A 12,754-nucleotide genomic window follows, 5' to 3' on the forward strand; every position below is an offset into this window, starting at 1 on the left:
GAAAGCTTTCACTTTGTATGAAATATTTCTCTTATTCAACACCCCCAAAAAATATTAGTATGAGCTTATTATTAAAATTAATTTTATATTTGAGAAATGCTTTAGAGCAAGTTGTTTGTTATGGTCTTTTAGGTAGGTATGATAATGAAAAGCCCCCACAACATTTTTCCCTTTTGAAGGAAAAACTATTCATGTGGGGTATGTATGATCCGAAAATATCATGGAATCGAATAAAAATTAATTTAGAATGAACAAGGGTCGCATAAACTTCAAGAGAAAACCCTGGGGTACGTCCCTTTGGGGGTCCCAGATATAGATAAAATTTCCCATTGCAACTTTATTTGTTGCTAGTCTAGTCACTTATTTGATTTGTTTATACATCAATACCACATGGAACTCGTAAACAATGTGCAAATTTCACATCGCCACATGAATTTGGAACATTTAGAAAGATATGCATCACTTTACCAAACAAAGAATTGTTTCCCAAATAAGCATATTTCATAATTTAAGTAGACTTGAACAGGATAGATACAAAAAAAGGTAATTTGTTATGGGATTCTACTGTTTCAAATGTTCAAGCGCTGGAACATGTAGGTCAAATGAGCTAAAATAGTAGTTTTAATGCTATACTACTTACTCCTGCTTTCTCCTCTTCTTTTTTAAAATATGTTTTCATAATTTGGTATGCTATTGTCATTGTTTTCTTGTATCTACTATTGTCATTGTTCTCTTGTATCTACAGGCGATATTGGCGAGAGTTTGCCTCGCGGCACGGTTCGAAAGAGTCGGCCAGTGACCGTCACAATGTTTTTTTTTAATTAAATGATATTTTTAATAAAAAATTAAAACGGTTACCAAATGTCAAAAACATTCAAAATGTGCAAAACTGAATGTCTGGTAAACAAATAACCGATAAAATAAAAATCTATACCAAAATTTGAAGACTAAAAGCCTCCCAATTACAATAGCAAACGGAAAACGTAAACGAAACGTCTCATAAAATCGGTTGCCTTAAATAGATTCGGTCGACATAATTATCGGAATGATGGCTTGTCCGCATAAAGTTCGTTCGAATATGTTTTTGCGGAAAGTGGTAAAGAGGGAAAGGGGGCTGTCTGCGGAATTTCTGAGAAACTAGTGGACTTTTTGCGTTATTGCCATACGAAGCTGAGGAATCCAGGAAGAAAAGGAGAGGCGAGAATATATTATCCACGCTTTTTGCCTGCCCCCGATTTGCTCACGTATTTACTCAACTACCCCTCTTACCTCTCGATAACTCGTTGGGATTGCCTGTTGTTTTCTGTTGGCTAACTCCCCGCGTTCCACCTCAGCTCGGCCGGTATCCCCTTCGCTCCCTCCTCTCCCGCTTCCTCCTCATCGTCCGTCTGTCGTTGGATCGCCTCCCTCCTCTTTCCCGATCTTTAAGACTCCTGTTCTCCGATCTCCGTTCTTTCTCCCTCACGTTCTTCTCACTTGTACATAAAAGATCGAAGCGTCCTACTCACAGATTCGCTGTTCCTTTTCGTCGCCGCTGGTCTTCTAGGGTTCCCATTTGCTTTTCCTTCTTGTGCTTCTTCTCTGCGAGCTCTTCGATATTTATTGGAAATTTGTATAGTTGGGTTTTACTTCTTCAGGAGACTGATATTGTATATAAGAATTTGGGGTGCCCTTGTTCATTTTAGTGTTTCAAATTCAATTATAGGTTTTGGGGATTTGTTTCTTTAACTCTCCAGGTCCTGCCAAGAAGGTTTGGTTTTGTTTGGGGGGTGGGAGAGGGTCTGGTAGTGGTGGGATCGGGGCTTTGGTGTACTGAAGAATTGGTGAGGTCTTGTGGTTTCGGAATTTAGGGTTCCGTTGGGGAGGGGAGAGTGGTATAGATTTAGGTGTTGTGTCTCTCGACCATGGGAGTTCCAATCGCCCTTTACTCTAGCCCGCCCAGCAGCGTGTGTTCCACTCCGCATCCTTGCCACATCAGCTCGCACTCTCCTGCAGATTACGATCTGAATCCGAGGTCGTCGTCGTCGTCTGCTGCTGCTCAGAAGCCGATGGTTGGGGGCCTTTCTTGCCTGTTCTCATCGCCGACGGTGAAGCAAGCGCCAAGCTTTGGGAGCGAGGACCTCAATTCTCTGTGGCACGGATGCGGGGCGGGAGCTGCAGTGGAAAGGGGCGAAGAGTTGAGCAGCTCCTTCTGCTATTCGTCTTTGAGTTCTTCCTTCAAGGGCAGGGATCAAAGCCCCGTTTCGGTGTTTCATGGTCCTGTTTCGTGCAGCAGCGTGGGTTCTAGGAGCCCCCCGGTAAGGATTGCGAGGGACAGGAACGGGGATTCGCATTCACAAACTATGTTTAGGGTACACAGGGACGGACTTTTCAATAGCTTCGTGCGGAATGCATTGGGCTTCTGCGTGGATTACGATTCCCCAAGTTTTCCGATGCCTATTGGTAGCGTAACGCATGAAAGCACTCCAGTCATGGCGGTGGCACCGCCACTATCTCCGACCGCTGCAGTCGATGAGGAGCTTACTTTCAATATGGAGGACAATTTCGTTAACGACTTCTCGTTAAGTAGTTACAACGACGAGGGCTATCTTGGTCACTGTGGTGATCGTCATCTTGAGCCGTATGCTCGAGAGATCTTGCGGGACGCTCAGAAGAGACATGGGATTTTCCACCAGGAATTTGTATTGAAAGCATTTTACGAAGCGGAGAGAGCTCACAGAGGGCAGGTGATCCTATGTCTTTGAGCTTTTTCACCTTGGGGCTATAAATTTCCAGTGGTTTCAGTTTAATTTTTGTTTCCTTGTGAAAAAATAGGTTTCAGACGTCTTCGATAATTGGTCTATATCTTTGCGCAGGTGAGAGCAAATGGTGATCCCTATTTGCAGCATTGTGTGGAGACATCTCTGTTGCTGGCAGACATTGGCGCTAACACCACGGTCGTGGCTGCGGGATTGCTACACGATACTATGGATGACTCTTTCATGGACTATGAATATCTGTGTCGCACTTTTGGTGCTGGCGTTGCAGATTTGGTCCGAGGGGTGCGTGTGAATAGCAACTTTTTTCCTTTTTCGCCTCTCTGTGCTTTCCATTTATCTTCGTGAATCCGTGACAGTTATGGTTCTAGAGCTCTTCTATCTTCACTTTCCTTTCTGATTCTAATATTTTATTTACCCAGTCATTCCAAGCTAGTTTTCTTTTCCTGTCTGATTAATTAGGCATGACCAATAATGAAAAATTAGTTCGGAGCTGTTGAAAAGATTGAGGCCATCATTGCAAATTGGATCGGTTCTTAGTGAGCCTTATTGGAATAGTGTCGAGAATGACATAACGTCGTATAAAATTATAAATTGTAAAAGACAGCTCAAGTAGAGAGAAGGTGAGGAAGTGGAGGTGTGGCTGGATACAAATGACATAACGTAGTATAAAATTATAAATTGTAAAAGACAGCTCAAGTAGAGAGAAGGTGAGGAAGTGGAGGTGTGGCTGGATACAAATGACATAACGTAGTATAAAATTATAAATTGTAAAAGACAGCTCAAGTAGAGGAGAAGGTGAGGAAGTGGAGGTGTGGCTGGATAAGAAGATTAGAGGAGGCAGATGTAGGGGGACCGTGGTGAACTAGGAACTATGGGAACTCTTAAGAACCATTGTGAGCGATCCAATCGAATTGATTGAAAGTCTTGCTAATTTTATATGAGAAGGAACTTGTAGAAATCAAATTGCATAAATCCTTCTAAATATTACTTCTGATGTGAATGCGACCAGTTTGAACAGATGACTCACAATAGTTCCTCATGAATGGTCCAGTTTCCTAGTTCTTACATTTTCTTTACTCACCCCTTTCCTATGTATTTTTTAGCACCACTTCTGCCTAATAACTTTATACCCGTCTATTTTTATCAAAATGTTGTCCTTTTCATGAGAAGAAAAAGGTATAGTGGCTTCACTTTATCTCATTTCTTTTTAGTTACTTCTTGTTCCTTGGTTAGTTCAGTAATCACATCTTTATCTATATTTGATGGCCTAATTACTTGACAGAGAATATGCAAAAAATGTGCTTTTGCTGTAAGTATGAAACATGGTCAAAATTAGACGTGGCTTTGTGGAGAGTGTATTGTTGCATTTGACATGGGGTTTTATCATGTCTGAGTTGATTCCTGGTCAGCACGTGTGTCTGGCTATGTTGACTCACGTGCATCAGCTTTTTGCGAAATTCAACCAACGGAGATCTAGTGAGGGAGTTAAGGACAATGCAGAAAACAAATGTTATTACCAATGACGTTCCCCTAGCTCTGCCGTATTGACATGAGAAAGAAAAAAATGTCTTTAAGTCCAAAGTTAGCTGATCCCTGGTTCCTTTTCGTCTGGGGGTTACATCAAATCTTGTTGACTGGTTCGATGGATTCAAGTAATTGAGGCCATCTCAGATTGTCCTTTCCTTAGTCTAACCAGTGGAAAGCCAGTCTTGAATTCTTGTACATGCGTTAGTAAAGCGCTGTAGGTTCCCCTTCAACTGCTGGAAGTACATCCAGCTTCGCTAATGCGAGGGGGGATGTCCATGGGAATGACTGCTGCTGCCTGTCTGATGTTCATGCCTGTTACTGAACAGGCTACTTCAAAGTTTAAATCTAGTTCAAGTTGATCTTTTCAAAGTATTGTAAGTGTTTGTCTCACATTGAGATAATCTTTCTTCATCCTTTCACTTGTGTCACCTTCTACCTTTCTTTTTTAATTTTTCTTGTTAATGGCTATTTAAGATGACTCATTGGATTGCCAAGCAAGCTTAGCATAGTTGGCTTCCATTTGCTTCCGTCCAAGAATGCCAGTAGGGAATATGTTAAGGTTCATGGAATTGCACAATGGACAAGCTGTCCCTTGTTTGATTACGGCGGATTCATGTTTTACTTGATGGTGCAGACTGCAGATTCATGGGTGCAGGAAAAATGCAAACTATTTGGTGCTTATGACAACACAGAAAAAAGCTATTATGCTCTTGAACTTGTCTTGTGGATTACAGTTATTTCTTATTCTTAATTCCTTACGACACACAAGGTTTTTTGTCTTTAAGGAGCCTTCAGAAATTACTTTGTTCTTTCATTTGGGGGTTGGGGGGGAGACGGAGAGAGAGAGAAAGGGAGGGAGAGTTTGGTTATTCTTGCTCACCTGTGCCATCAAGGAACGGTTGGATTGTTTTTTGTTATTTTATGTGCTTTTAACAATTTATAATAAGGATGCACCAAATTAGGCAATTGCATGATCTTTTATGCACCTGGTGCTTTTAGACAAGAAAGTAAAGAAAAAAATTAAATGTTATTATTCTGAAACTTGAGTATGTTCAAACCATTCATTGAGGAAATGAAAGGGTTGCAAATGGATTTGGATCCAGGGTGTGAGAGCTTAGCAAATTTTGTGTGTTGAAAGTTGAAATCAGTCCAAATCTAAGTCTTCATGTTAAGCTGAATATAAGTGACTTGGTGCCCTAGAATGAGAATCATATTTTAGTAACAAAAGAATACATTATACAAGCATATCTAACTTTTCAGGTTACGCAAAATATTAGAGAAGGACCATTTATGTGCTGACCTTTTTTAAACTGTTTAATTAGATGTTGATTTCTGTCTGGTGACGTCATTCAAGGGATTTTGTTTATTTACAATGACATCTATATAGGTATCAAGGTTGAGCCACCTGAGCAAGCTTGCTCGTGAAAATAACATTTCAAGCAAAACTGCGGAGGCAGATCGCCTGCACACAATGTTCCTGGCTATGGTGGATGCCAGGGCCGTCTTGATAAAATTAGCCGACAGGCTGCATAACATGATGACGCTGGGTGCACTCCCTTTCTCTAAGCAACAGAGGTTTGCCAAGGAGACTTTGCAAATCTTCACTCCCCTGGCAAATCGGCTGGGGATCTCCACGTGGAAGGAGCAGTTGGAAAATCTGTGCTTTAAGCATCTTAATCCAGTACAACATGAGGAGCTGGAATCAAAACTTGTTAAATCATTTAGGGAAGCAACAATAACTTCCGCTGTAGAGAAACTTGGTTCTGCTTTGAGAAATGAGGCCATCTCATATCACGTTCTATCTGGCAGACACAAAAGCTTGTATAGCATCTTCTCAAAGATGATGAAGTATGTTCTCTCTCTCTCTCTCTCTCTCTCTCTCTCTCTCTCTCTCTCTCTCTTTCTCTTGTGTGTGTGTGTGTGTGTTTGTGTGGGTGAATCCTGATAATGGTTATGCACTTTTCAGGAAGAAACTGATGATGGAGCAAATCCATGATATTCATGGTTTGCGGTTGATAGTGGAAAATGAGGGTGACTGCTTTGCTGCGCTCAACATTGTTCATGAATTGTGGCCGCAGGTTCCAGGAAAGCTCAAAGACTATATTTCCCATCCAAAATTTAACGGGTTTGTAGCTTTATTTAAGAAGTTTTGGCTATTCTCTTGGTCAGGACGCCTACCTGAGCATGCTTTCACTGGCAGGTACCAGTCACTTCACACGGTGGTAATGGGGGAAGACATGGTGCCATTGGAAGTTCAGATTCGAACCAGGGAGATGCATTTGCATGCAGAATTTGGGATTGCAGCTCATTGGAGATACAAGGAAGGGGACTGCAAGCATCCGTCATTTGTACTTCAAATGGTAGAATGGGCAAGATGGGTGGTAACCTGGCAATGCGAAGCAACTAGCAAAGATCTGGGTGCTTCCCTTGGTGGGGACTCCATTAGGCCTACTTGCCCCTTCCCTTCTCACTTCGACGACTGCCCATATTCTTACTTACCCCAAGGTCAACAAGATGGTCCTGTTTTTGTGATTGTGCTGGAAAATGACAAGGTCCGTAAGTCTTCGGTTGAGCACATGTTCTGCCTTTGATCCTTGAAATGATTTTAACTTTTGGAAAACAGATGATTCATTGGACTGGTCTTTCAGATGTCTGTGCAGGAGTTCCCTGCTAACTCTGTGCTGATGGATCTGCTGGAGAAAGATGGACAAGATGACTCGGTCCCTGCTAAGGAGGAGCTAAGGCCAAGGCTGAACGGATTACCGGTGGTTGATCCCCATCGCAAGTTAAAGATGGGGGATGTGGTGGAGCTGACACCATCGATACCAGATAAATCTTTGACAGAATATAGAGAAGAAATACGTCGGATGTTTGATAGCGATCTGACCTTTGCCAGGAGGGGATGAGTAGAAGTTTATGCGATCTCAATCCCGTTGCTGCAGTATAGATTTGTTTTATTCTGTATATATGGGTCCATACGTATTTACGTGAATGCAGAGGTCGGTCGGACGGAAATATTGAGGTTGAGCGTGGGGTGGTTGGGTGACATATACGGTTACTGTGCTGGTCTCTAACTTCAAAAAGTTATATATAAGCAATTCATTCCGGGAAGTTGCAGGTACTTTTTGGTATTTGTTTGGGATTGTGCTTTCTTAATGGATTGGATGGCACGTCCCGTACAATACCATAGCCGTCTGATCACTTCATCCGATGGCCAAAGTGTGTAATTCAAGTAGTTTATTCAACAATTATTAAGGTTTGAGGAACATTGCTTTTCTGTCTTTAAAAATTCAAAGACTTAAAAGGTTTCCTTGGAGAAATTATTTTATTTGTTGAATATTGAACATATTGAAATGCAATTAGAAAAGCGCTATGTTAATTGTTTAGCCAATTGATGTTGTCAACAACGTTATTGCCTTTTTATCAGTTTGCTTACTGTTACAGCATTTCAGCGGTTGTGGAATTCTGTTTCTGATTTTTTGAATTTACAAAACGATTAATATATGTAAGTTGCACTGTCCTTGTATCACATTGGGAATGCAAGCTGATATCAACAGCTTTTGGGGTCCTAATGGCAATTTGTCGCATTTGTCATCGATAATCATTTAAGAAAGTCGGCCTATTTTCTCTCTCCTACTCTTACGATTTTGTTTTCCCCTTAATTTTGAAGCTTCCGCCCGAGCATCATTTGTCAAGGAAATCATTTCGAGAATCCTTCTCAATAACTTTTCCCCAGTCGCCATGCCACCAATTCAACTATTCCCAACCTTTTCTTTTTCCAAGTTGTGGAATCTCTAGCAGGTCACTGTACAATGCTCTACTTCTTTCCCCGTTATCGGATTACGTGCACTTTTAGGGCTTTCAGCCTGTAATCCTTTGCATGAAGCCTCATTTTAACAGGAAACAAATGGCGCCGATCTGCGCACTGGCACAAGAAAAGACCGAGTCGCCCAAACATTACCTTTAAAACAGTAAAATTGAGCTGCATGTCTTGTCTCAAATCTCTTTCAATAAGTGAGGTTCTCTTGCATACACAAATAAATATAGTGAATTATTAAATTGATCTAAGAGTGTCGGCGAAGATAAGGCAAACCCGCCACTCTAAACGGTGTGGTAAGAGTAAGAATTGAAGGTTGACAAGTTCAGAACCTCAGATCAAGTTTCAATTCTGCCATTCAGTTGCCTAAGCTTTCCCATGATGTTATCCTCGTAAGGTCCGGTGATCTGGGCTCACCTTCACCATAAAAGGAGAGAAGCTCATAATAAACTCACTCAGCTTATCACATATTTTCCTTTTTTAAAATGTTCAGATTTTACAGAACCGTAATACTTTATAGCTGAAGTTGCATTGGCTAATAATAGCTAACATGACTTGTTCCATTGCTAACTTCTCCTTGAAAAACTAAGGCCAACTTGGTGCGTAAGACTTGGTAAAGGAGGCTCATGTCATCGTTGTTTCTTACAATTGCAAAGGATCCAACAATCACCAAGAAATCAATCGAAACTTATGTCTATCAGCATCTTCATGGTGTCATCTTTATCTGTTTCCCACTCTAACTGGGGCCATGAGCAAGGAATTTTCCTTCTTCGAGATAACTATCACACCTCACCAACAGCTCCACGAGTCCTTCCTTAAAATGGAACTTCATCTTCAAGAGACTCCGACCCCGACAGCATCAACCCCATGTTCGGAGTTCCTCACCATTCAATCCGAACAGTGGGGACTGCAATTTTGCGCATTCTATGTTCACTCAGAGAGCTTTCCATGGTACATTTTGGAACCGTGATAGAGGCTAAAGAACAGAATCCACCAGAGCTGGGCTCGTCCATTCAGTCGGCTTTCTGGTAATCATAGATTTGAAGACATGCAAATCGTACATGTTATTTATAGCTTACAGCTTATGCTGCTGGGCGTTGGGATGATGAGAGCTTGAAAGTAAGGACACATACCTAGTCGCATTTGCAACGAGAAATTCGATTGTCACTCAAAGTTCCGGCAGCTAAAACCTTTTTACAGTATCCCTTTTCAAGAAGGTTGGGCTTTTCACTTCTTGAAGAATGAATCTTTTATCTTTAATCCATCCATGTTCTCTTTCGAACATCAGAATCCATTGGTAGCTGCTCATCAAGCTCTTGCTGGACTGTTCTTCCAAGGTTGCACACTAGAATCTCGCCAGCACTTTAGAAAAAAAAGATCCAACAGAAGATCGACTCGTTACGTTGTCCAAACTCCAAAGTGTTGCAAGTTGAAAGCATAAGCTTCTTGTACTGCAGAGTGAAAGATCAGGGAAGCACGTCTAACCGTTCGATCAGCAGGAAGCCTACCAATTTCGCAATCATGTCGAGGCAGATCATCCTCTGACAGCAAATATTACAGAAAGAGATTTTCATGACTTTCTTTGTATCCGACACCCTTCCCTATGCTCACTTGGATCTTCTCCTCTGAATAAACCATCTTTACCAATGGGTCAGCAGATATACAACATCCGAATGCAGCGGCACAGCTGGACAAGAAGGGAAAACAGAAAAAATTACACTGTCGATTATCACCTATGGCTTACAATACGAAATTTACAAATCACCAATAGTCTCTACAAGAACACGCCCCATCTGCAAAATGGTGGAACCTGTTTCCATCTCTCAAAACTATCACCCTCTTCACGATCCTCGAAATGACCTTCACCGCATTGTGGCACTCCATGCACACTCTAATGTTCTTCGTGATCCTGATGGGCATCCCTGGACCGGTGTGAATTAAGCCATACGCCAGTGCCAATCTTTCACTGTGGTCGCAGACCCAGTTCTCTGCCTCCCCTTGTTCATTTGCCAACGATGGCAGCACCACACCCTCGCCCAAATCCTTCGCCGCCTCTTTCAGTTGGCTGCACAAGTTTTGGAATTCCTTGGAGCTGCACAGTTCACGGCCGCTCGACGCCGAAAAAGTGTGAATCCTACCGCCTACCAGAATCTGGCTGCAACCAATCTCCTTCTTCAGCCCTTTCTCTTCCATCCTCCTTCTGACCCTCTCCACGTCGCCGCGCCGGCCGGCTGTCCCGTACGTGTTCGCCAGCAACAGATAATTCCCCGGGTTGTCGGGCTCGAGCTCGAAGAGCCGGCTGGCCACTATCTCGGCCAGCTCGACGTTTCCGTGCACCCTGCATGCGTTGAGCAAAGCGCCCCAGACGCTCTTCGATGGCTTCATGGGCATTCGCCGGATCAATTCCACGGCGTCGTGTATCCTCCCGGCTCGGCCCAGCAGGTCCACCACGCACGAGTAGTGCTCCACAGAGGGCCTCATCCCGAATTCCTGCTCCATCCGCTCGAACTGCTTCAGCCCTTCGTTCACGTAGCCGGTCTGGCCGCAGCCTGAAAGGAGGGCGATGAAGGTGATGGCGTCCGGGAGGACCTGCGAATCCACCATCTTGTCCACCATCCTCAGCGCCTCGTCGGTGCGGCCATTGATCGAGTACCCAGCCACCATGATGTTCCAAGAGGAGAGGTCGCGCCTGACCATTCCGTCGAACAGCAGCCGGGCGCGCTCCATGTCGCCGCATTTGGCGTACATGTCGACTAGTGCGTTCTGCACCGAGACGTCCGGGTACGACTTGCTTTTGGCTTTGATCATCTGGGCGTGAATCTCCCTCCCGCAATGAAGCGACGTCGAGCGAGCGCACGCCGGCAAAACAATGGTGAGCGTCGTCCAATTGAACCCGATTCCCTCCCTCTGCATCCTCCCAAACAGCTCAATCGCCTCCATGAATAGACCCCCTTCCACAAACCCCGCGATCATCGAGTTCCATGAAACGATGTTCCGTCGAGGCATGCCGCCGAAAAGCAAGTGAGCATCTCGGTAGCACCGGAGCTTCATGTACATGGCAATCAGGGCGTTGTCAACGACCGCATCGGCGGCCTCCGGCCGCTTCAGGATCTGCGTGTGGACCGCTCGGCCGCATCGGAGGTCCGACAATTGAGCGCAGGACTTAAGGGCGGAGGAGAAGGCGAAGCTGTCGGGAAGGAGGAACCGTTGGTGCTGCATCTGGGCGAAGACGCGGAGGGACTGGTGAGGAAGGCTGTTGACGGAGTAGGCGGTGACCATGGCAGCCCAGACACATGGGTCGTCGCTGTTTCCGTTGTCGAAGACGCGGCGGGCGTCGGCCATCTGGCGGCAGAGTGAAAAGAGAGTGATGAGCTTGGCCTGAATGGTCGGGTGCCTCAGCAGGGGGCTGCATTTCGAGGCTAGCTGGAGGTGGAGCTTTCGGCCTTCCTCGAGTGCTCTGTTGTTTATATAAGAATGGATAAGTTGGGAGTACTTTCGCACATCAGAGTCGCTGATGCTCCCATTGATGGTGAGTTCTCCGTCTCTCTCTCCTCTTCCTCTTCCTCCTCCTCCTTCTTCCTCCTCCTCCTCCTCGTCTTCTTCTTCTTCCTTGATGAATAGAGGGCTATGTTTCAGGACAGTGCTGAGTGGGAGCTGCTTGAACCGAGTGCAGGTGATGACTTCAGGCTTCTTGAGTGGGGGATTGAATGGGAGCGCAGGTGCTGGATTGGGCGACCTGGGGAGTGGAAGAATTGACATGGAGAGGGATCAGAAAGAAGGAAAAAGTGATTTCTCCTTGTTAAAACTCTTGTGAGTTCCTGTCCACTCTCGTATAGCTCGCTTCTGTGGGGGCTTGCTTGAGATAACGGTCCAGACACGTCTGCCACTCTGTGTGGTGGAGTTGGAGGGCTTGTGATTGCCCCCCAACCCACTCTCTCTCTCTCCTTCTCTCTCTGTTTCTGCTTTCTTTGAATGGGACTTGTGGTTTGAATCTGAGCTGTGGCTGTCGAGTTCTGAACCCGATGGCGCCCCTTTGGGTGTTTTCCCGTGGATCCATTTCATCCCATTATCGTCCCGGAGAGAAAGAGGTGACAGATAACTGGTGGTGAACATTGATGGACGAGGGCTGGCTGTGGGCTGCGGCCGTGTGCCAGCCACATGTTCCTGAAGGAAATGGCCCACCACGTTCTCGCACAGCCTCTTAACTTTACATTGAAAATAAAAGGGCACGGATTCACACCGCTTGAGTTAAGGCACTCACTCGTCGTCGTCTGGATGGCACCAACATTTGAGGTTCGCAACTTATGTCTTCCATTTCATACAGCATCCAGCACAGCCTCCATTGGGTGCAGAAGCAGTTATGCAAGTGCCACTCTGTTCCCATCGAAGAGTTTTGGGCACAATGCTGCTTTTGAACTGCAGTTCTTCACGCTTTCAACATTTTGCATGCAGTAACAGAAACATACCTTGATATAGATTTTGATACTGAACATGGATCACCGGAAGAACTGTTTTCTTTTTTTAAGGTGATGAGTATATGAACTGCACCACCTTACATGAGGATTTAAACCATTTGTAAAAGTTGCATAAAGGAAACTTACTGTAACCGTGATTTTTGCAACCAAATAACATTGAGTTCTCAAATCATTGT

At 44.4% G+C, this 12,754-nt stretch overlaps 2 protein-coding genes across 2 annotated transcripts; one reads left to right on the forward strand and one right to left on the reverse strand.

Annotated features, from left to right (window-relative positions):
* Positions 1–1,295: 1,295 nt before the first annotated feature.
* On the forward strand, positions 1,296–7,677 carry LOC116262181 (probable GTP diphosphokinase RSH3, chloroplastic). The gene is made up of 6 exons (XM_031641319.2): positions 1,296–2,726; positions 2,856–3,041; positions 5,674–6,134; positions 6,253–6,411; positions 6,487–6,838; positions 6,935–7,677. The coding sequence occupies exons 1-6, from the start codon at positions 1,905–1,907 to the stop codon at positions 7,190–7,192; spliced, it is 2,238 nt and encodes a 745-aa protein (XP_031497179.1). The 5' UTR covers positions 1,296–1,904; the 3' UTR covers positions 7,193–7,677.
* A 1,053-nt stretch (positions 7,678–8,730) lies between these two features.
* Positions 8,731–11,862, reverse strand: LOC116262979 (pentatricopeptide repeat-containing protein At3g14330). Its single transcript, XM_031642534.2, has 2 exons — positions 9,237–11,862; positions 8,731–9,128 (listed from the first exon to the last, which is right to left on the reverse strand). The coding sequence occupies exon 1, from the start codon at positions 11,860–11,862 to the stop codon at positions 9,865–9,867; it is 1,998 nt and encodes a 665-aa protein (XP_031498394.1). The 3' UTR covers positions 8,731–9,128; positions 9,237–9,864.
* Between the last annotated feature and the right edge of the window lie 892 nt (positions 11,863–12,754).

Source organism: Nymphaea colorata, chromosome 10, assembly GCF_008831285.2.
Source record: "Nymphaea colorata isolate Beijing-Zhang1983 chromosome 10, ASM883128v2, whole genome shotgun sequence".
In the NCBI taxonomy this organism is placed as follows: domain Eukaryota; kingdom Viridiplantae; phylum Streptophyta; class Magnoliopsida; order Nymphaeales; family Nymphaeaceae; genus Nymphaea; species Nymphaea colorata.

What these genes read in the sequence shown, in the direction of transcription:
- LOC116262979 (XM_031642534.2), bottom strand. Translation starts at nt 11,862, where the DNA reads ATGTCAATTCTTCCACTCCCCAGGTCGCCCAATCCAGCACCTGCGCTC.
- LOC116262181 (XM_031641319.2), top strand. Translation starts at nt 1,905, where the DNA reads ATGGGAGTTCCAATCGCCCTTTACTCTAGCCCGCCCAGCAGCGTGTGT. An exon ending in ATCTTCTCAAAGATGATGAA is followed by an intron (nt 6,135 to 6,252) that starts GTATGTTCTCTC and finishes TGCACTTTTCAG; the next exon opens with GAAGAAACTGATGATGGAGC. An exon ending in TTGTGCTGGAAAATGACAAG is followed by an intron (nt 6,839 to 6,934) that starts GTCCGTAAGTCT and finishes CTGGTCTTTCAG; the next exon opens with ATGTCTGTGCAGGAGTTCCC.